Source organism: Carya illinoinensis, chromosome 10 (assembly GCF_018687715.1).
Source record: "Carya illinoinensis cultivar Pawnee chromosome 10, C.illinoinensisPawnee_v1, whole genome shotgun sequence".
In the NCBI taxonomy this organism is placed as follows: Eukaryota; Viridiplantae; Streptophyta; class Magnoliopsida; order Fagales; family Juglandaceae; genus Carya; species Carya illinoinensis.
In genome coordinates, this window is record NC_056761.1 from 14,580,619 (window position 1) to 14,605,098 (window position 24,480).

The 24,480-nt window shown below is 35.3% G+C and overlaps 1 protein-coding gene, 1 long non-coding RNA gene and 1 other non-coding gene across 3 annotated transcripts; 2 read left to right on the plus strand and 1 right to left on the minus strand.

The window, feature by feature from the left end:
• Nucleotides 1-3,844: 3,844 nt before the first annotated feature.
• On the minus strand, nt 3,845-4,692 carry LOC122278102. The gene is made up of 2 exons (XR_006229291.1): nt 4,509-4,692; nt 3,845-4,179 (listed from the first exon to the last, which is right to left on the minus strand). It is a non-coding gene; the product is annotated as an uncharacterized LOC122278102 (long non-coding RNA).
• Nucleotides 4,693-10,209: 5,517 nt separating this feature from the next.
• Nucleotides 10,210-21,745, plus strand: LOC122278461 (zinc finger BED domain-containing protein RICESLEEPER 2-like). The gene is made up of 4 exons (XM_043088651.1): nt 10,210-12,288; nt 20,482-20,518; nt 20,633-20,742; nt 21,404-21,745. Exons 1-4 carry the CDS (start codon nt 10,210-10,212, stop codon nt 21,743-21,745), a joined length of 2,568 nt encoding a protein of 855 aa, XP_042944585.1.
• LOC122280239 lies at nt 18,405-18,512 on the plus strand. Its single transcript, XR_006229824.1, has one exon. It is a non-coding gene; the product is annotated as a small nucleolar RNA R71 (small nucleolar RNA).
• Nucleotides 21,746-24,480: the final 2,735 nt, after the last annotated feature.

A 24,480-nucleotide genomic window follows, 5' to 3' on the forward strand; every position in this document is an offset into this window, starting at 1 on the left:
GAATCATTTGGTAAAATATCTCCAACACGATTGGTTTGGTTCTATTGTATTCCTTCACGATATTATGCTATAGTTGAAGAAGAGTTCTTTCCGTGCTTTATTATTGTAGTCAGTGCATGGTAAATACTGGTAGAGCTCTAAACTTGTAAAAGGTTCTCTCGTTGAACGTTTCCTGTCTCTAACAAACACCTCTGTCGTGGTCGTGACGCACTGCAGATCGATCCGAGAGAAAGAATTCGTTTGGATGAGAGAAGCTAGGTTTAAGCATGTATGTGGAGATATATAGCACCAGACTCTTCCCCTCGGTGACTGCGCGAAGGGTATACCCGACTTAGCACGAACTCGGCCGTCGGCCGTACCTGTAGCGACCTCTTCATCAATCATGACGTAGGCATGTCAAGAAGCCCCGCACCAGCAGAAAATCTGTGTAGAGCTAGCTAGCAGATGTGGCCAGCTTTATATACTAACCATGGCATTAGCAAGCTTACCCAGGACCTCCCCAATGATGATCATAAAGTCCCAAATGCATGCATGAGATTACCTTCTTGCAGCCACCTTCCGAGTAATTGGTTGTGTTTAAGTTTTGCTTCCGAGAGCATGGACAGAGTTCATGTTTCTTGGTTATCGTTTTGGCATCAAAGGATATATTATAAGATCATGTTTGGACTAGATGCCCTGGTGTTTCTCATTTCTCGAGATGCAGTACTGTTTCATCAACACAGATATATAGCAATATCTAAACATTTTCAGTAACACAGAGATGCGGGATTGACCTTTTTCAGTAAAAAAATTGATCTAAACTTGCTTGAAAGTTTAAAGAGAATTTTCATCTCTCAAAAACATTTTCATCCCATCATTAAATTCAATCCATAGAATTTGTTGTTGAATTTCAGATGAACTCAAGATCATGAACTCGAGACAAGAGAGAAAACTTGAAATTGAGACTTGTATTGACTGAATTGAATGATTACAAAATAAAACTCTGTTTATATAAGAGCAGAAAGAAAGTAAAATGACTAAAATGACTAACTAACTAACTTAACTAACTGACTCTTCTTCCTCTTTTAATTTAACACGTGCTGCTGCTGCTACTGCTTTAGACTTCAATTCCATTTGCTCAATCTTGGATGCTATACTCCAACACCCCCCCTCAAGATGAACATGGATATTAATGATGTTCATCTTGCGTAATGTGTGATGAAAAAGTAGAGAACCAAGGGGTTTTGTCAATATGTCTGCCAGCTGCAATCTTGAAGGAATATGAAATAGCTTGATGACTTTTTGCTGTAATTTTTCTCTGATAAGGTGACAATCGATTTCTATGTGCTTTGTCATCTCATGCTAAACAGGATTTGTTGCTATGGATAAGGCTGCCTTGCTGTCTGTATACAGCATTGTTGATTGAGAATGATTAATTCCCAAATCTTGCAAGGCATAAATAAGCCATTGAATCTCACAGGTGGTTGATGCAATGGCCCGATACTCTGCCTCTGCAGATGACCTGCTTATTGTTGCCTGTTTCTTGCTTTTCCATGAAACCAGTGAGTTGCCTAAGAAGATAGCAAACCCTGTGACACTTTTTCGAGTGTCAATACACCCTGCCCAGTCACTGTCTGAAAAGGCTTTCAGTTGCAAGTCTGATGATGAGGGAAAAAATAATCCTTGTCCTGGTGTTGCTTTCAAATATCTAAGAACTCTAGTGGCTGCCTGATAATGACTGATTGCTGGCTTGGAAAGGAACTGACTTAAGACTTGAACTGAATAGGTAAGATCAGGTCTGGTGAGAGTTAAATATAACAATCTTCCAATCATTCTTCTGTAAGCTGATGGATCATCATACAAAACAGAATCTGTTGCAATGAGCTTTAGATTGGATTCCATTGGAAATGTAGCAGGCTTGGCAGCAAGCATGCCAGTATCTTGAAGTATATCAAGAGCATATTTCCTTTGGCAAATTGAGATTCCATTCTTGGACCTTGCCACCTCCAAGCCAAGGAAATATTTGAGTTCTCCCAAGTCTTTAATTGTGAACTGGTGATGTAAGAAATCTTTGAGTAGTTGAATTTCAATCAAACTATCACTAGCCAGTAAGACATCATCCACATAGACCAATATAGCTAGGAAAGATGATTCAGATTTCTTGATGAACAAAGAAGAATCTGAAGTACCTTGAACAAAACCATATTGAAGCAAAGCCTTGGACAATTTTGCAAACCATTGTCTACTAGCTTGTTTTAAGCCATAAAGACTTTTGAGAAGTTTGCAAACTTTGTTTTCTTCCTTTTGAGCCATACCAGGAGGTAATTCCATATAAACCTCCTCATATAAGTCACCATGTAAAAAAGCATTATTTACATCTAGTTGGTGAAGATGCCAATTTTTAATGGCAGCTATGGCTAGGATTAATCGAATGGAAGTAATCTTTGCTACTGGAGAAAAAGTGTCAAAAAAATCCAATCCCTCTTGTTGATTGTAGCCTTTAGCAACCAATCTAGCCTTGTGTCTCTCTATAGTGCCATCTGCTTTATATTTAATTCGAAAAACCCACTTGCAGCCTATGGTCTATTTATTTTTAGGAAGAGTAACAAGTTCCCAAGTCTTATTTAACTCTAAGGCATTTATTTCTTTTTGCATAGCAGCTTGCCATTCAGGTATTTGGACAGCTTGTTTAAAGGTTTTGGGTTCTTGAGAAGCAGAAATTGAGGCTAGAAATGCTTTATGAGATGAAGACAGTCTAGTTGTGGATATAAACTCAGAGATAGGATAGAGAATACCTTTGTTAGAAGAACAAGCAGCATGAGGAGATGAGAAGTTTGCTTGTACAACATTTTGGACAGAACCACAAAAATAATCCTGCAAGTAGATAGGTGTTTGTTTCATTCTTGAAGATTTTTTGAGCTGCTGAGAGTGATCAATGTTGTGAGAATGTTGACCACTGGAAGATTCAGTATTGAGAGTTGATTCAATATTGAGAGTTGGTTCAATATTGAGGGTTGATTCATTATGCAGCATAGGATTCTGACTATTTGGTACAGTCAGTGTTTCTGTGCTTTCCATTTGTTGAATTGTTGGATTTGATGTATTTGAAAATGGATTTGAGGGAGTATTAGGAAAAAGGGAAGAAAAATCTGAAACAGAAGTATTTGGTGGAAATAGAAAAGAATGAGCCTCGGAATTAGATGGTAAGACTTTAAAAGGAAAATGACTTTCATGGAATATGACATTCCTTGAAATGAATGTTCTGTTTGTGTTTAAATCTAACAATTTGTATCCTTTGATATCAGAAGGATATCCTAAGAATAAACACTTTAAAGCCCTTGAATCAAATTTTTGCCTGTGATTTGAAAGAGTTGATGCAAAGCAAAGACATCCGAATACTTTTAAATGGGAAAGATTAGGAGCTTTATTGAAGAGCATTTCAAAAGGTGTTTTATTTCTAAGGAGAGGAGTAGGGATTCTATTTATGATGTGTGCTGCTGTCAACACACAATCACTCCAAAAAGTTAGAGGGAGATTTGCTTGAAACATTAGAGCTCGAGCAGTGTTTAGTAGGTGTTGATGCTTCCTCTCCACAACACCATTTTGTTGTGGAGTTTCTACACAGCTCTTTTGATGTAATATACCTTTATCATGATAGAATTGAGGAATAAGAAATTCAGATCCATTGTCTAATCTGAGAGCTTTGACAAAAACATTAAGTTGTGTTTCTACCATTGTACAGAATGTTTTTAAGATGGAAGGAACTTCAGACTTAGCTTTGAGCATATATACCCAAACACATCGTGTGTGATCATCAACTATTGTAAGGAAAAATCTGAAGCCAGAATAAGATACAACACCAAAGGGACCCCAGATGTCACAATGTATCAAATCAAAAATTTTATTTGAATGTGTCTGAGAAACAGGGAAAGAGAGCTTTCTTTGCTTTGCAAAATGACATGTATCACAAACATTATTCGAATCAAGAGATATAGAAGGTTCTAATTGTCTAAGAAAAGGTAATCTAGAAATAGAAACATGTCCTAATCTGTTATGCCAGATATCTAAATGTTGTTGGGTAATAGCTGAAGCAAATGGTAGAGAATGAAACTTATTCTTGGTGCAGGTAGTAACTTGTTTGAAGTGGTAAAGTCCATGTTTTTCATGAGCAATCCCAATCATCCTCTTTGCTGATTGGTCCTGTAAAAGGCAATAAGAATTAAAGAAGGAAACAGAGATATTAGTATCTTTGGTTAGTTTTGAGATAGAAAGCAAGTTGAAAGAAAAACTAGGGACACATAACACATTATTTAAAGATAATGTGTCAGAGAGGCAAATGGTGCCAATATAATTGGCAGAAACAGATTGGCCATTAGGTAGGTTAATAAGAGTATTAATAGGCTTAGGTGTAAAAGAATATAGAAGAGGTGAACAGATCATATGATCTGTTGCACCAGTGTCTAATATCCATGAAATTTCATGTTCTTGGATTGAAGAAACAGAAAAACAAGAAGAGTTTAGAAAGTTACCAGAGAAATGAGAAGTGGCAAGATTCACAGCTGGTGTGAGGTTTGTTTGAGGCAGTGAAGGATTTGAATTAGCAAGTGCTAAAAGCTTGGTAAATTCCTCATGAGTTAAAGAAAACTTTTGGTTCTCATTGTTGTTAGTAATATAGACCTCTTCATTTGAGATAGCTGCATTTACAGTAGGTGAATATCGCTTGCCTTTGGGTCCAGTCCAACCAGGGGGATATCCATGCAACTGAAAACACTTCTCCACAGTGTGTCCATTGTATCCACAGTGAGTACAGTATAGAGAGGACCTCTTTGACTTGTCTTTCAAGAACTTAGGCTGGTGATTAACTTGTTTGACCAACAGAGCATGAGTTTCATGATCAACAGAATTATTCAACTGTCTTTGACTTTCTTCTTGAATCAGCAAAGAAAATACCTTTGCCATGCTTGGCAATGGAGAACAGAGAAGTAATTGACTCCTTATTGAGGCATAAGAGTCATTGAGACCAACTAAAAATTTTAAAACATAATCAGACTGTTGTCTCATAAGAAGAAAATCAAATAGGTTGCAGGTGCACGAAGCCATCTTTCCACAGCTACAAGTAGGAAAGGGTCTGTAGTTGAGATATTCATCCCAAAGTGTCTTAAATGAACTGAAGTATTCAGTAATTGTTAAAGAACCTTGAGTGATGGAACTAAGAGGTTTTTCAAGATGAAAAACTCTAGGACCATCACTTCTCAAATATCTGGTTTTCAATTCATTCCATAAATCGACAGCAGAAGCAACATAAAGAAGACTACTTCTAATTTCTTTCGATATGGAGTTCATAAGCCAAGAAAGTACCAGATTATTGGCTCTAAGCCAAGCAGTGTGGGGAACACGTTGATCAGCAGGAGGAGCAAGGATTGATCCATCAATAAACGCAGCTTTGTTCTTGACAGTTAAGGCAATGATGATAGCTCGACTCCAGGCAATGTAATTATTGCCAACAAATATTTCTGAAACCAGCAATGCACCAGGATTATCACTTGGATGCAAGTAGTATGGACTAGAGGAATCATCCGAAGGATTTTGACGAAGATGAGAAGAATGAACAGATACATCATCATCAGAATTCATTCTTGGAAATTTCCAAGAAATGCAAGAAAATTATGATTTAGAGATTACAAAGATTTCAGGATGAAGATGTTTGTAATCGTATTAGGAAGTGAAATTTGATACAAAGATTGCGGAAGCAAGAGTATTTTCAATCTGATACCATGTTGAATTTCAGATGAACTCAAGATCATGAACTCGAGACAAGAGAGAAAACTTGAAACTGAGACTTGTATTGACTGAATTGAATGATTACAAAATAAAACTCTGTTTATATAAGAGCAGAAAGAAAATAAAATGACTAAAATGACTAACTAACTAACTTAACTAACTGACTCTTCTTCCTCTTTTAATTTAACACGTGCTGCTGCTGCTACTGCTTTAGACTTCAATTCCATTTGCTCAATCTTGGATGCTATACTCCAACATTTGTTCTTGTGTTTAACGGCTGAAATTACTTTTTTTGACAACACATGCAATAGATCATCAAATCACGAAGAGAATGATGAGAAAAGCGAAAAAAGTTTTGGAGTTAGAATTTAGGTTTGCTGAGTTTTACTCCATTTTCAATCTAATTAAACGTGTTCGAAACCTTAAAGATAATTTTTCTTCTCCAAATCCAGAGAGACAAAAGGTCAGAATGAAACAAATTTCTAGGCCAGTCATCATTGCAGTACTGTTGAACTGCAGCGCTAAGACCTTCAGAACTTCATTATTGACAATTAAGTATATTAACCTCCATGCATCGGTTCCCATCGGTTTCTTAATTTCGGTATAATTGTAGTTTCAATCAAATAGTGCATGGGACATTAGTAATTTTTCCATGAGAAAGCCTTCTCCTTTTTTTTTGAACTTTAATAATAACTAATTAGAGTCCTATAATTAGTAATGTGAAAGTTTCAGGGGGCGGCGTTGGGGGGATGTTCAACAAATTTCTGCCCATGATTATCGGATATATAGGAATAAAAAAGTCATGAGTTAGCCCTTCTGATCAATGGAAGGCCGATAAAAATGTCTCAAAATATAAGGGCCGGTGACCCTTCTGATCTCCCATATGTATAAGCCCGAAATTAAGCTGTTAATAACTTTATCCAACAGCTTTACCTTCATCATCAGGAAGCCGGCTTTGTGCCTTGACATTGATTACTCCCATGCAAAGAAGCAATACGAGCGTTTTAAAAGTGATGAAGATCATTGTTGGTACTCTGTGAGTTTGTATAACCATTTTTCCCTCTACCTAGGGCTGTAAAATGAACAGGCTACTCGATAGGCAGCTCGAGATCGACTCGATTAAACTCAAAATCGACTCGATTCGAATATTAAATGGATCGTTCGTAAACATAGAATTAGGCTCGATTATTAAACGATACAAACTCGTATAAAACTCGACCGACTCGATTAATGTTCATGAACAAACTCGTATGAAGCTCGACTCGACTCGTGAGCTCGACTCGTATATATTTATATATATATAATACAATATATAATAGCCAAAAGTTAGATATATATATATAGATAATATATATAGATACTATAAATATAATTTAGAATTTTCATAATTATGTATATAGACTTAGTCTCACTTATAGTTATAGCCCACTACATATACTATATATAAATTTATAATATTAACTAGTCTTATAGAACTAGCCCTTAATTTATAATACCAACTAGAAGTTATATAGAATAAATATAACCAAAATACAAAACCCTATAAGTTTACAAGTTATAATGAATACATTAGCTTTATACAAAAATATTACTAACCAAAATATTTTATATATAATATATAAAAAGAAATAAAATCACTGAAATGGTCATTTTATAACTAATTTACATTCATAATTAAATATACCATTACTAATGTATGGTGATATATATTTACTTAACATATACTAATATACTAATATAATAATATTACTAACATAATATATAACATTATATATTTACATAATATACTTATATACATAATACATATGGTGTTGTATAACGTGTATTAATAATTTAATAAATATATAATATAAAAAATTAATAACTTATTATATTATATAGTGTTAGTATTACAAAATATAATAATACAACAAAAAATTAAGCTGTTTTGTTGTAAGTTTGTAACTTGTATAATTATTTATATTTTCGGAACCGTTGGATCTCTTTGAATGAATCGTAGCCGTTAACTTGCTTACTATATAAGTCTCTTTTTACAGCCGTCTCCTAAAAACTAACCCTAGCCACCCCCTTTCACTTTGTCCTTCACGACTTCACGCATCTGTTGACTGTTCTGCCGTTTCACTTTCACAGTTTCACTTTCACTTTCACAGTTTCACTCACATCTCACTTCCTCTCAGCCCTCAGACTCATCGCGATTTGCGATTTCCTCACTCCTCTCAGTCCCGATTCGGTGGTAGTGTGATACGATTCAATGAAGCCTTGAATCAAGGCTTGATTCTTGAAGGTTCTGGAGGCATATCGAGTCTGGGACTCGGAGATCGGAGTCTGCGATTGCACAAAATCCTCGCAATCGCAGGCATCGGCCGATTTTGTTGACTGCAATCTCAATCTCAGAGATGGCAGTCAGGCCTCGACGGATGGGTCATTAAATGCTAGCATTTATGACTCCCAACCGACTATATCTCTGATTTCGTGGTTCATGCTTCTCTGGTTCGATATTTGGTTTGTCTATCAGTCGATTAATTAGGTTATTTTTTGTTTCTAACCATTTCGTTGGATCTGTTTGGATATTTGGTCATTGACTCCTTGAATCCTGGTTTATGTTTGGGGCTTTTTGTATTTCATGTTCCTGTTCATTTAACTAATTATTAACCCATTTTGTGTCTCTGTTTCTCTTGTAACAATTAATTTGACTGTAGTATTGTAGATCTAATCATGTTTTTGCATGTTTGACAAATATTTGTAACTTTGTAATGATGGGCCTTGCTTGGTGTGACTCGTGACTTGATTGTGTGTCTCTGTGACTCTGTCTTTGTTAATGAGTTAAATATTTGATCATCTATGTATATAGACTTAGATCTAATCACTTTTTTTATGTTTGTATACTGAAAGTGTTGATTGTAAACCCTAGTACGCCTGCTTAATGTGACATCTTGATTCTTGACTGTCTTTGTGAGTGTGACTCTGTCTCTGTTTATGACTTCAAGCCTTACATCTATCTTGATCTTGCTGTTGTTTGCTTATTGCACTTGCACTATACTATCTGTTTTGAGAATTATAGCGGTTAGCCTGTTATACTGGAAATTCTCTCAAGTGTGATTTGAAAAACCTTTTGAAGAAAGAACTTTGCTTCTGAAAGTGCAAGCAAAACTTGCAGTCCACAACACAGTGAGTAATACTTATTCTTGCTTGATTTGGTTCTTGGTTTATGTCTGCTGAAAATATGTAAACATGCTTTCTTGGATATGTTTATCTAATTATGTGTTTATAATTTGTTCTGTTCTGTGTTTATAAATTGGCCTATGTTGATGTGTTTTTGTATACTGTTATGTGTTTATCCAATATGTTTTTTCATAGTTGATGAATCTTATTCAACCTGTCCTCTGTTTATTTTCTTGCTTCAAGTATATCTCAATGCTTATATTATCTGTTTTGTTTTGTTATGTGTTTATCCAATATGTTCTGTCTTGGTTGATTAATCTTATTCAACCTGTCCTCTGTTTATGTTCTTGCTTCAAGTATATCTCAATGCTTTCTTGAATCTGTTTTGTTTTGTTATGTGTTTATCCAATATTTTTGTCTAATCTTATTCAACATGTTCTCTGTTTATGTTCTTGCTTCAAGACTTAAAGTATGCTTTCTTCAATATGTTTTGGTTTATTTTAAATTATTATTTATGGTCCTTGCTTCAACTATTTAATTATGCTTTTTTAATATGATATGATTGATTAATCATATTCAACCTGTCCTCTGTTTATGTTCTTGCTTCAAGACTTAAAGTATGTTTGCTTGAATCTGTCCTCTGTTTATTTTAAATGATCATATATTGGCCTTTCTGCAACTGTTTAATTATGTCATCTTTATCATGTCTTGCTTGCTTAATCATATCCAATCTGTCTTGTGTTTATGTTCTTGCTTCAATTATATCTCAATGCCAGCTTCTGAATATATTATCTTGCTTCAAGTATATTTCAATGCTTTCTTTATCATGTCTTGCTTGCTTAATCTTATCCAATCTGTCTTGTGTTTATGTTCTTGCTTCAATTATGAAATGTACTAGTGTTTAATATGTTTTGGTTGATTAATTTTATCCAATTAGTTCTATGTTTATGTTGTTGAGGTGCCTTGCTTCTGGAGGCACATCGAGCCACTAAGGCAAGATTGTATACTAAAACTGTTCGAGTCAAATTAATTTGACTTTAACATCTGTTATAGTTGATATTAATCAACTATATCAGCCTTTCCTTTTGGAGGCACATTGAGCCATCAAGGCAAGGCTGTATAACAAAACTGTTGGAGTCATATTATTTTGACTTTAACATCTTTTAGTATCCTTGCTTCTGGAGGCACCTTGAGCCACCAAGACAAGGAGACATTGATTTTTGGCCAATGTCTTTATGCTTATTGTATGTTCCTGGTTTTGTGTTTACCATGAATAGACCCTAGCAAATGGGTGATCCAGTGAATGAAGTTCATCCGGTAGAAGAGTATGAAAATGAAAACTCGATTGGGATTAGTTTAGTAGAGGCCATATCTGATAATGATGGAGATACTGCAAATACTCAGGCTCCTAATACTGTGTCTACTGAGAATGCTTCCATAGAATTGCAAACAGTAGCCAATGAAAGAAAAAAAAGAAAGAGGACTTCTGATGTATGGAATGATTTTGTCGAGGTTGATAGGGATGGGGTTAAACAGCCTCAATGTAAATGGTGTAAAACCTTGTTTAAAGCTTCTCGATCAAGTTCTACGACTACTCTACGTAGGCACTTACTAACCTGTTTGCCATACATGGGGTCTAAGAAAAAACAAAAAGTCTTAGCAGTTGAGTCTAAGGAGGTAGATGGAAACTTCACTGTCTCAAACTTTACCTATGATCGTGGTAGGGTCCGAGAGCTTGCTGCTCATATGATACTTTACCATGAATATCCATTCTCTATGATGGAGCATGTGGTATTTAATAAATTCATGAGTGCAAACACTCCATATTGGGAAAAAATGTCACGGACTCTTGCAAAGAAAGAATGTATGAGAACTTATGAGAATGAAAAGGCTAAGTTAAGGACTTTACTTAAACATGTGAATAAAGTTCATATCACAACTGACATGTGGACTTCCTGTCAAAAACTTTCATATATGGTAGTGACAGTTCATTTTATAGATGCTGATTGGCATCTTCAGCGGCGTGTGTTGAACTTTTGTAATGTGCCACCTCCACATACTGGCCTTCTTATTGCTGATGCTTTAGAAAAGTGTTTCCAAACTTGGGGGATTGAGAATAAAATTAGTTCAATTACTGTTGACAATGCTAGTTCTAATGATGTTGTCATTCGGATCTTGAAAGAAGATTTTAGGTTGAAGAGAACATTGACTGTAGGTGGGAAACTATTTCATGTACGTTGTTGTGCACATATAACAAATTTACTTGTACAATATGGATTGGGGGAGATTAGGGATATTGTTGATTGTGTAAGAGATGGTATAAAATATTTGGTAGCATCAGAGAATAGGCTAAAACAATTTAGTGAAATTGCAAAACAGTTGCAATTGCCTTCAAAGAAACTGATTTTAGATGTGCCTACAAGATGGAACAGCACTTATTTAATGTTGGATGCTGCAATTCAGTTCAAAGAAGTTTTCCCTAGATATGGTGATAGAGATAGATGTTTTGAATGGGTTCCAACTGTTGAAGAGTGGGGGCAAGTTGAAAATGTTTGTCAACTACTAGTTATTTTCAATGAAGTCACCAATATTGTATCCGGAAGTGATTACCCAACAACAAACTTATTTCTTTCTGAAGTTTGGAGAATGAAGGACATCTTAGGTAAGAAGAGTAGAGATGAGAATGAGTACATGAAATCAATGGTAAGGAAAATGAGTGCTAAGTTTGACAAATATTGGGGGGAGTGTAATCTATTGATGTCAATTGCTGCAGTCTTAGACCCTAGATTCAAAATGGTCCTGATCCAGTTTTGTTTTCCTTTAATTTATCACATGCCGGATGCTGCTAAGAATATCGATCATGTCTCTCAAGTGTTGCATGAGTTATATGATGAGTATGTTCATGAATACAATTCAACTCTTGAGGCACAAAGAGAGCAGGATAATGCTCGAATGAATGTATCTGGTTCTTCCTCAAGTGTCGGGACTGGGAGAAGCATGCAGAGTGGCCAGTCATTATTTAAATCTTTTGTTAGGAGTGTTGATACCGTGCAGCCTAGTAAATCAGAACTGGACAATTATTTAGAGGAGAGTATATATATCTGTGAAGAGGGTTCAGATGCAAGTTTCAATGCCTTGGATTGGTGGAAAACAAATAGTCTCAAATTTCGGACTTTGTCCAAATTGGCCCGAGATATATTAGCTACCCCAATTACCACAGTTAGCTCAGAATCAACATTCAGTGCAGGAGGCAGAGTGATTGATCCTCATCGAGCGTCATTGTCAACTGAAACTGTCCAGATGTTGTTATGTGGGTCTGATTGGGTTAGAGCATTATATGGGCTTAAAAGATCATCAAGCAATTCTGTAAGTGTAATCTATTTAATTTACACTGTCTATTGCTATTTTATTATTTTATACTTACTATTATTAATTTATTTACAACAATACTAACTACTTTTTTTTCTTGTGTTTTAGAAGGATGTTCCATCAGAAACTCAGATTCTCTTGCCATAGCCATAGGCCCATACAGACTCAGATTCTGTTTAAATTAAGCATGTTTAATCTATGGAGCTTCTGGGCAGTTTTCTAGTTTTATCTAGTCTGTTTTGGTTAATCTATATGATTTACTATCTGATATTTGGACAGTTTACTTTGTAATATTTGGACAGTTTGGCTTTTCTATCTAATATGATCACATGACAGTTCAGGTAATTTCTAAGTTCTAACTCTTCACCATCTAGATTTTCTAAATTTCTTTAAATGGCAAATTAAATTTTGCATTGCAAACATCCCTTGACAATATTACTAAGTTAAAAGTACTTGAGTAATTTTGCAAGGGAATAAATATTATATTAATGTTTTTTTTTTGGTTTATTAGTGTGTGCAGGTTGTCCTGTGGTGATTCTGTTCAAGTTTGGGAAATTGTTTACTTCTGTCATGGTGAACTCAAATATTGTATAAGTTTGGGCCCTTCTAGTCATTGTGATTTTGTTGGTAACTAGTTGGCATATTTGCTTTAACTTAAAGTATGAACTTTAGTTTTTGTATGCCTATTGCTACTGCAGCCTGCTGCTTTATATATGTTCTGTCATGTTGACTTTGTTTTGGTAACTGCATGAGGACTTTGATTAATTGATTAGTGTATGCCTTTTGTTTCTTGAGAACTTGTTTCTATGAAGAATTTCACGTGCAACAATTATGTATTTTGTTTCACTGTTAGTTACCTTGCCATGTTGATTGTATTGCTTGTTTGATTTCTGTTTTGTATAATTGCTGTGTAATTTGGACAATCTAGCTTGCCATTTCACTCTATATGTAATTTAAAATGCTGATGTGCTTTGTAAAATCAGTGAGCTTGCCATTTTCTTCTACTGCTCGTGAAATTCATGTTTTGTATAATTGTATACTTTATTGGGTTTGTCAGTTGTTGTGCGAGTTTGCCATTTGATTCCATTTTATTGCAGTTTGCTAATTCTAATTTCTAATGCTACTACCTGCTTCAACCTGTTTGAAATATGCCATTTATTTCGTGCAAATTAAGTTTTGCATTCCTGTTACAAATCCCTTGACAGTATACTAAGTTAACAGTACTTGAGCAAGGGATTAAAATTCTGTTAACAAATTTTTTTGTGTATTAGTTAGTGTATGCAGACAGCAGCGCAATAATGTATATGGTTCTGACTTCTGGGCTGCATTCGTGAAGATTGAGGACTTCACTGATTTCAATTTTAGATCTCATTCTTTGTTTTGGAGTTTAATGTACTAAGTTTCATTTCTTACTGTTGTAATTTGTAAATAAACTCTGTTTTCATTCACTAGTTCTATTTAGAAAGTAAATGTCAATAAATAGTCTCTAGAAGGCTTCATGATGTAAATTTAAATTTAAGTTGCTATTGTTATTATTCTCCATTAAAAAATAATAATTTGTTATTATTCTGATGCATAATATTTTTTGTATATTTTACAAGTTGCAAATAACATATATGTACTCGAGCCGATCTCGAGTCGAGCTTGGGCTCGGCTCGTTAACAAACCGAGTTCGAGCCGAGCTCGAGTTTATGTTAAATGTAAACGAGCCGAGCTCGAGCGTCAACTTCGGCTCGTCCAATAAACGAGCCGAGCTTGGGCTCGACTCGAGTTGTGAACGAGCCGAGTTCGCACAACCCAAACTCGCTCGAACTCGGCTCGTATACAGCCCTACCTCTACCCACTTCTTGTTGTGCCTCGACGTGGTAAATATTACATTATATATATCTTCTTAAACAAACATATATATATATCACCTTAGAATGATTGAATATGTCTTCTGGGAGTTCTTTTATTTGAGGTAGGCCCCTCCAAGTCTAAGAGAATATTAATTAGGTAATTTCAAAATAAAGCTACATGGTATATATATTTTATATATTTACTTTTCTTTTATATAAGAAAAGTCCTTTGCTTCAATCCAAAATTACTGATTTCAACAAACGATTGATTTCTGATATTTGTTCTGATTTTTCAAATGCTTTCTGGCATAGAAAAAGACATGTTATTTATTTACTTTATGTTAAAGATTTTTCTGAAAAAAATATTCCAACTAAAGCTCGCCTTATTCAAATGAATAGTGAGACTTTAGAATTTTGTAAAAAAGAAATCAATGATTTACTTATTAAGAAAATTATTAGACCCATTTCTTTTATATAAGAAAAGTAAACGAAAATCCTCAAATTTGCTAGCACTTGGATGGATGTGGTAGAGGTTTTGATAAAGGGGGTGGGGGGTTTCGAGTATAAGTTTTTTATTTAGAGAACCGGATCACATGTTATTAGACCGTTAGTACTCTTTTGACAATGTGGTAGAGGTAGTTGAGGAGATGATCGATGTGGTACTTCGTCTATTTTTCTCTTAATCTTAAATCAAGCAAAAATTTATAATTATTTTTTTTCCTTGTAAACTCAAAATATACAAACGACCCATATATATTTCAAATCCAAATTTAGTACTTCAACGCACAATATTCCAGTACTCGCAAAATACCGGGAATTCTAGAACCCTAATATCCCAATATTATTCTACATCTACCTCTAAGACTTAAAGATAGTTCATGTTCCCATATGCATGCTTTGATGGAGAAATCGTGCATATCCTTTTCCGAATTGAATTGGTAAACGTCATTGCATCCAACAATTCTCATGTCGGACAGATAACCATCTTCATCATGATGGTACAAGTAACCACCTTCATAAATGCGTAATTGGGACGGCAGGAATATTCTTGTTTCGGCTATAAATGCATGCATGCATGTTTACTGATCGATACATAGAAGACCTTGACTTTACAAAGGTTGGCGATCAATTTCATTTTGTGAAAATTTATTTATATTTCATGTCATTGTCTCGAGTTTTAATCCCACAATAAATGTTTACTTCGAGATGCTGATCATTTGAATAATCTTGACAAAAATGGTTCACCTGGCCTACATATATAGGAATTTTATAAAAGTTATTACATATTAATTATTTGATAAATAGATTTTTCATATTCCAGAACATGATTGATTATGAGAATATATAAAAATATTTACGAATAATTCTAACTCAAACTTGATAAACTCAAATTCAGTTCATTTAATAAACGAACACAGTTATCAATTTGTAAAATTTCGTGTTTATCACTGTTTTAATGAATTTCTTTAACTTTAAAAATAATAACATCTTAAATATTTAAAAAGATAAAGAAAAAATAATGCTCCAATGTGATATATGTCATGATTTAAATCTTAATTTATTCATTGATGTAGATATGTAACAATTTATGTAATCTAGCTAGCTAGTTCGTTAAAACTTTTGATAAAAAGTTATAAATGGTTTAATTGTCACAAGTAATGAAATTTTATATATAGTTTACCTAACCCATTAATTAAATGATGTAACTCGTTAATAATAAAAATTGGAGAAAATGTATATAATTTCAATAATGACATTCTCTTGAAGGTAAAAGTCCCAAAAGGACAAGTGAAGGTAATCTTCTCTTGATCTTCAGGGGCTATCTCTATTTGATCATAGCCAAAGAAGCCATCTAAAAAACAATAATATTCATGTCTTGCCACTTTTTCCAAAACTAGGAAAATGATCATTTCTAGAGGCAGTATTTAATTTTTTATAGTCTACACACATCCTCCAACTTGTGGTCTCCCTAGTAGGCACCATTTCTCCCTTGTCATTTTCTACCACAGTTATACTAGATTTTTTTGGAACAACTTGGATTGAGCTAACCCATTTGCTATCAACAATGGGATAAATGATACCTATGTCTAACAATTTCAAAACTTCCTTTTTTACCACTTCTTTCATTACGGGGTTTAGTCTCCTTTGCATCTCTCTAGAGGGTTTTGAGTCCTCTTCCAAATATATCCTATGTGTGCAGATAAAAGGGTTTATACCTTTGATGTCAGCAAGAGACTAGCCAATGGCTGATTTTTGTTCTGCCAAAATTTTCAACAACTTACTCTCTTAGTCAGGAGTTAAAAGTGCAGAAATCACCACTGAAAATTACTCTTCTGGTTCGAGGTAGGCGTATTTCAGCTCCGAGGGCAATGGCTTTAATTCTAGCATTGAGGTCTTCTCATTTGAGGGTTGTGCCGAGGTTTGTAGTGCTGGTAGTGGCTCAAATTTGAACTTCCACTGCATCTCATTTGAATTTCCTGCAACACAAAGAGAAGAAAATTGATTAGTGGACTCAATTAAATCAATAGAGTATTCTAAATCCTCCCAAATTTCATCACAATTGTAATTTAATAAAGAGTTTTCAGCAAGTACGGATTCCAATGCATTGACTTCTTCAACGTCTTCAAGTTCTTGAGGTTGCCTGCACAAATTAAAGATATTCAGTTCTAAAGTCATATTTCCAAAACTTAGTTTTAAAACACCACTCATATAATTAATTATAGCATTAGAAGTTGCTAGGAAGGGTCTTCCTAAAATCACAGGTGGTGAAGAGTTTGAGTGGGATGACAACTTCATATCCAATACTACAAAATCCACGAGATAATAAAATTTATCTACTTGGACCAAGATGTCCTCAACAATACCCTTAGGAATTTTTATAGATCTGTTTGCAAGTTGCAAAATGATTGAAGTGGCTTTTAATTCCCCTAGCCCCAATTATTCAAACACACTATAAGGTAGCAAATTAACCTCCGAACCTAAGTCTAGCAAGGCCTGACTAATCTTAGAATTTTCAATGACACATGAAAAGGTAGGTGAACCAGGATCCTTGTACTTAGGTGGTGTGTGGTTTTGAATAATGGCACTAACTTACTCAGTGGGAAAAGCCTTTTTTTTGCACATTTAGTTTGCATTTCACAATGCATAAATCTTTTAGAAATTTAGCATAAGCAGGAATTTGTTTAATAACATCAAGAAGTGGAATGTTAATCCTAACTTGCTTACAAATTTCTAAGATTTTAGCATGCTGTTTTTCTTTATGCAAAGAAAGCCAACGATGTGGAAAAGGTATAGGTATGAGACATGCATCATTATTTGAATCTGAAGTGCTTGGTTCACCATAGCTTCTTGCACTATGGGTAGGGATATCCACAACCTTACCATTCCTTAAAGTTGTAATAGCTTTCACTGATTTCACATTGGCCCCTTCACCATTATTCTAAGATGATTGATTTTGCACTTGTGGATTGAGTTGGGTTTGAGCGGGAAATTTGCCCTTCTCTTAGTTACTTAGAGTAGTGATTACTCTAGTAAAGGTCCCTCTGATGTCATTGATGGCTTGGGCGTTCTGGTTGTTGATTGTGGCCTGACTTTGCATAAACTGTTGTAGGGTAACAGTTAGTTGCTGAATGGAATCTTTCCCTCCCTTTTTATGCATTGGAGAGGGCTGATTTGCAAAATAAGAGGGTCCCGAACCTTGGCCAGTTGCTACATAGAGGGTATACTGACTTTGTCCTTGTGTAGATGGCCCAGGTTATTCATTTTTCCAACTGAAATTTAGATGGCTTCTCCAACCTACATTGTAAGTATTAGAATAAGGTCCAGAAAAATTCTTAGAAATCATATGCACAAGGTTGGATTGATCAAGTAACACTTCTTTAAAAGCAGAAATTATTGGGCATGCATTAGTCACATGCACTGAATCTTCACATATGTTGCATTTTTTCAGAAATTGATGGCAAAACATGCATTTCATTGACTTTCTTAAGCTCTAAAGACTCTAACTTTTTAAACATCAATGCAAGCTTAGCATGTAAATCATCAGATTCTTTCAAGTGGTATTTACCACCACCACTAACACATTTTTTATTTTTAGACCTATCATACAAGTCAGAAACATCTCAAGATTGGGCATTTTCAGCCAAATAGTCAAAATATTCAAATGCTTTCTCGGGCCCTTTGTTGGAGAATTCATCATCGCACATGGTTTCTACAAATTACCTCATTTTTTGTTGCAAACCCTCATAGAAAAAACTAATGACCCTCCAATTCTCATATCCATGGTGAGGGCATGCATTTAAAATGTCTTTGAATCGTTTCCAACAATAGTAAAATGTTTCCACATCCTTTTGGCAAAAATTCATGATTTGTCTTTTCAAGACATTGGTTCTATGAATGGGGAAAATTTTCTTTAAAAATTCAGTTTGCATTTCTTGCCAAGTCCCAATGGATTTTGGTCTTAAGAAATTTAACTATGTCTTAGCCTTGTCTTTTAAGGAAAATGGAAATAATTTCAATCTTATGACCTCTTCAGTGCATGTTCTATCCATAAATGTGGAACACACTTCTTCAAACTCTTTGATATGTAAGTAAGGGTTTTCAGATTCCATACCATGAAAGTGTGGTAACAATGGAATCATCACAGGTTTGAAATTAAAAGTATTTGCATTAAGAGGTAAAATGATGCAAAAAGGGGTGCTGGTCCTAACAGGCTGAAGATACTCTCTCTCTAAGTGTCCTATTTTGATTTACCATTTCCTTATCATGATGTTCATTTTTAGTCATGATGCTATCAGTGTCAGATGATGATTCAATAGAAGGTGATGCAAAGTTAAAAGATGTCAATAATTCGATCCTAAACAGTCGAGATTTATGGTCTCTAGTTCAACCAGTTATACAAACAAGAGCATAAAATAAAAAATAATGAAAAATAAAGAGAGAAAAGGGAAAAAGATCATATGTCACCTACGCTGTGAAGAGGTTCACAGCTCCACAAATGTCCTCTCAGCAGTAGAAGAATGCTCTGGTAAGCACCAGTTGTCCCCGGCAACAGTGCCAAAAACTTGACTCTGTTTCGAATGTGCTTCCAAGTATAAAAGTGTCATGTTGTATCAAGGATAAGTCCAGGATCGTATTCCATAGGGACAAAGAGTTATCAAAGCATTTGTGAGATTTTTGTTGAAAAAAATCAATGCGTCAACTACGAGAGATGAAAATAAATAAAAAAAATGAAATGCAATGTGAAAAATATTGAAGATGGGTTAAGAAAAAAAAAGTATGAATTCAAATTCTGCTGCTTTCCCCTCCGAATCACTAGTTTTAGTTATTTTTTACTATTTATGGTAATATTTCGCTTGTCAGTTAGGAAGTCATTTTAAATCTCATTTGGGCCGAATTTTTTGCAAATTGGTTATTTTATTTCGAATTTCAATTTAGAGTGATTTCTGAGATTTTGCTATTTTTGGCAAAATTTGGATAAAAAGGATTTTTGGCTATAACAGTCCAGCTTGTGGACTGATTTTGATTATTGCTTGATTTTATAATATTCCGTTAAACCCTCGAGACTTTCTTCTCTGGTTTTGGGCGATTTTTCTCCTGTGAATCATCTGTTGGAACTAGCCTGTAGGATAAATATCGCTATTCTGTCCGGCGTCATCGTGCTTGCTTGCAAACCCGTGACTCTCTCCATTCAATGGCGCCGCAGACAAACCCGTGACTCCCTCAAGCCTCCGTGTTTTCCTCCGGCCTCTGTGAGCATTTTGACCCCTTTTCCCCTTCATATATTAACGTACATATATATATATATATACTATATCAGTTATTTTTAATACTTAATATACTATATAGTATTAACTTATATATATATATATAATCTGTTAGTATTAACTTATATACTTAATATTAACTTATATATACATATATATATATATATTCTGTTAATATATAATCTGTTATTTAGTTATTGTTAATTATTTATGTAAATTGAGAGAAGATGAGTGAATAACCTAGATTAGAGTCTTAGACTTGTAATGTTTGCCATGTTGCAAACTAGCTGCTGGGATATTTTGTTTTATGTTTGCCATGTTTCAAACTTGTGATGTTGCATGAGATCTTAAAAATTATAAACATATAACATTTATAATTTAGATGGATTCTTCTTCGTCTCTGATTGATGTTGATACAAATGAACCTCAACCAACAATTAATTTGGAAGAAGATGTGAGAGAGGCCCAAACATCAAAACCCTATAGTGCCCCTACTAGCAGTACTTGTCCATTACCTAAGAAACGGAAAGGGATGGACAAGTTGATTGTATGGGATCATTTTACTTAAGTGGATGGTTGTCCTGTAGATGATCCGAATGCTAAATGTAATTATTGTGGCAAAATGTATGCTTGCCACAAAGAGGAATGAAACTTCAACGATGTAAAATCATTTGCCTTCATGTCGTAAAAATCCTCATAAACATAGACCTTTGGATAAGTTTCAAAAAATATTGACAGGTGAGGCATCACCTGAGGAGGGGGTTGGAGAGAGTGATGGTAGTACATTAAGGACTCTTGTAACCCACAAATTTAGTGAAGAGATTGCGAGGTTGGCTATTGCAAAAATGGTAATTATTGATAAGATGCCATTTAGGGTTGTTGAAGGATAGGGATTTAGAAAAATTGCTTGGTCTCTTGAAACCCGGTTTAAAGTTTCAAGTCATGTCACAGTTACAGGAGATTGTATGAAGTTGTACGAAGTAGAAAAAGGGAAAACATAAAAAAGTGTTTAAAGGTGGTGGCATGAGGACTTCGTTGACGATAGATATATGGACATCGATACAGAATTTGAATTATATGTGTCTAACTGCACATTTCATTGATAAGAATTGGAAATTGCAAAAAAAAATAATTAATTTTTATTTAATCCTTAATCATTGAGGGGATACCATTGAAAGATATATTGAGTCGTGCTTGCTTGATTGGGGCATTGATAGAATATTTACTGTAACTGTTGATAATGCAAGTTCGAATGATACTGCAATTTCCTATTTGAAACAGTTTTTTACAGGGAATGTGTTGGGGGTAAGTATATGCACATGAGATGTTGTGCTCATATATTGAATCTTATTGTGAATCAAGGTTTGAAGGAGTGCAATGATACCAATAAAATCGTTAGAAATGCAGTTAGATATGTGCATTCATCCCTCGTAAGATTAGACAAGTTTAAGATATGTGCAGAAAAAGAAAAAAATTGATTATAAGAAAATGTTGTGTCTTGATTTACAGACACGATGGAACTCAACCTATTTGATGTTGGAGGCGGCTGAGAAGCTTGAGAAGGCTTTCAGGCGGATGGAGAGTGAGAATTATAATTTCCTTTCTTACTTTGATGATGGGCACATGGGACCTCCTAAAGCTGCGTTTGTCAAGTTTTTGGAGATATTTTATGAAGCCACTACTAGATTTTCTGAATCTTTATATGTGACAGCCAACACCAGTTTTTTAGAGATTTGTGATCTCCAAACTGAATTGATTATGCTGAGCGAGAGTACTAATATTTGTTTGAGAAGTATGGCCATAAACATGAGAACCAAATATGATAAGTATTGGGCATCAAAGATAGGATGAACTTTTTCATGTTAATTGCCGTTGTGCTTGATCCACGAAGCAAGTTAGGACTTCTTACTTTCCATTTGAAGAAAATTCATGATGAGTTTCGTGTTGAGGAGTTGGTTTCGAATGTGAGACAGGTATTAGCGGATTTGTATGCAGAGTATAATGCTACATTCGGTTCCACCACGAGTACCTCAGTTTCTCAACCCCCTCCTACATCTAGATCCATGAATGAAGGTGATGGCAAATGTGAGACCAAATGGTTCCAGGAGTGGTATATGGCATCTTCCGCCATGGGATCTAGTATTACCAAAACTGAAGTGGATCGATATTTATTAGATGATTGTGAGGCACATCGTTTGACTTGTTGACTTGGTGGAAAATTAATGAGACTAACTATCCTATACTTGTGAGGATTGCACGAGACTTATTGGCCATGCCTGTTTCCACGGTTGCGTCCAAGTCAGTATTTAGTACGAGAGATCGTGTGCTTGATCATTTTCGGAGTTCGTTGGCTTTGAGAACTGTTGAGACACTTATTTGCACTCAAAATTGGTTAAGGTATCAGTCAACACTCATTGATGAACGAGAGACTATGGATAATGTGGAGAGCTTTGCAGTAGAATCGGGTAATGTTTTCTTTGTATTTTAATTTTGCATATTTTTCATGATATGAATTCACTAACATTTGATATTTTATTCTTATTTATTCTTATAGAGTTGACCGCACAATTGAACGTGACAAGTATTGACGATTGAAGATTGAAGGCTTGAAGTAAGTATGAGCGAACATGAAGATCGATATTCTTAATTTTTGGGATTGTTGCTATGTTTAAGTCTTTAAGACAATTTGTTTTCATCTATTTATGTTATTTTTTTACTTGCATTTTTGCTATGCTTAAGACAACTTGGCTTGTTTTTTAAATTTGTAATATGTAATACTAAATATCTAGTGAAGTTATTTTATTTATTTTTAATTATGTAGTAAGTAATATAGAAATTAGTTAGTTAATATGATGAATGATGAATGCTTTAGTTATTTATTATTTTTATTTATTTTTAATATGATGAATGATGAATTTACAAGATCTTGGATGATGAATTGAATGATTAGTTAAGAACAAAAACTTAAAAAGATATTGGATGATGAATTCAAGAAAAAAAACATATTAAAAAAAAAAGCCCAAACATGTAATGGACAAAGGCCCAAAACCCACGGCCCAAACCGAACAAGCAAACCGAAACCGACCAGGACCGGTCGGCAAAGGAACTGGCCGGTTTTCTCCTGCATCCACGGTCGGTTTCAGGTGGTTTAGTCCATCATTCCATAACCACCGATCGGTTTCAGTTTCGGTTTAAGCATAAAACCAAACTGTGATGTTCGGTTTTCAGCCCTACCCTTAACCCATCCCTAAGCCCGAACCGCCACTTTATATGGTGGACAGCCACCATACACGGTGGATAGCCACCGTACATGGCTTTAGCAACCATGTATGGCCCTTCCTCGCTCAGTGTTGATCTAGTAGCTGAAACCCTAGATTTGGTCCCTGAGATAGCCCCGTTCCATGGTCACTGCAATGACCACGACGGAGCGGTTACCATCCAAGCTAGTGGCTTCTAATGCCATTGGCCGTGCTGGGCAGTGAGCAACGCACGGGTTATCCTCGATGGTATAACTCTCTTTCCCTCGTTATTTAAGTTAGTTGTGTAGTTGGATGCTATGGATTGTGATGTGTTTTGGAATTCGCTATGTAGTTGTAATGTGAAGTGCGGTTGCGTACGTGAAGTATTGGGTGTAGTTGTGTAGGTTGTGGACTGTGCTATGAAGTGTGGGTGTGAAGTATGTGCTATTATGGTAATGTGTGGGTATGATTGGAGGGAGTACACATGAAGTGTATTCCGTGTGGTGAAGTCATGATGCATTGGATGGCAGTCACGAAGGTTCAGATGATTGTGTAGTTGAGGAGCGTAAAGCTTATTGTGTAGTATTAGAAACTGTAGAACAGTGTCCCGAAATAGTTGTGATGTGACCATGTCGTAGTGACGGGTGTCACGGTGTAGTTAGGTATGGCCAGGAGTAAGTGTTAAGTTACAGAGTGGTGTAAGTGTGACGTAGAGGAAACTTGACAGGACGTCATGTAGTTGCATGAGCACGTGAGGAGTCGTGCTCGTGATGAGTTAGAAATCGGTGTAGAAGTGACGTGGCGTGATGCTAGGTGAAGTGGTGAGTAACGATGTAGCTTGGGATTAGTCTCGAGCTACGTGACGTGTGAATTGAGTCTTGTTTTGTTAAGTGTTAAGATGAACTATGTTGTTTGACGGGTAGCATGAAGAGTCATGCTAGCCGGGTTTAAGTAGAAGTTGGTATCAGAGTATGGGGCTTGTTTATACAAGCAGGTGATCAACATGTTTTATGTTGATCTTAGGTGATAAGGAGGTAGAGTACATGTGTATCTGGTGTGACACGTGTGCCAGGCGGATTTACCATATGTAATGGGTAATCTATCTGAGCATGGGTACACAATGTTTAAGCCTAGGATGCAGGAAGAAAGTGACGTGTGTATTGTCTAGGATTGGGATGCGTGACTTAGTCGGTCTAACTCATGCATCAGAATGTGGTTGATAGGAAGAGTAAGATGAAGGTACTAATGTCTTAACCCTAAGGTGAATCATGGAAGTACACTTTAAAGGATAAGACCTCGAAGTAGAATGCGGAGTTGGAAAAGGTGACCCAAGTAGGTCGCAGAAAA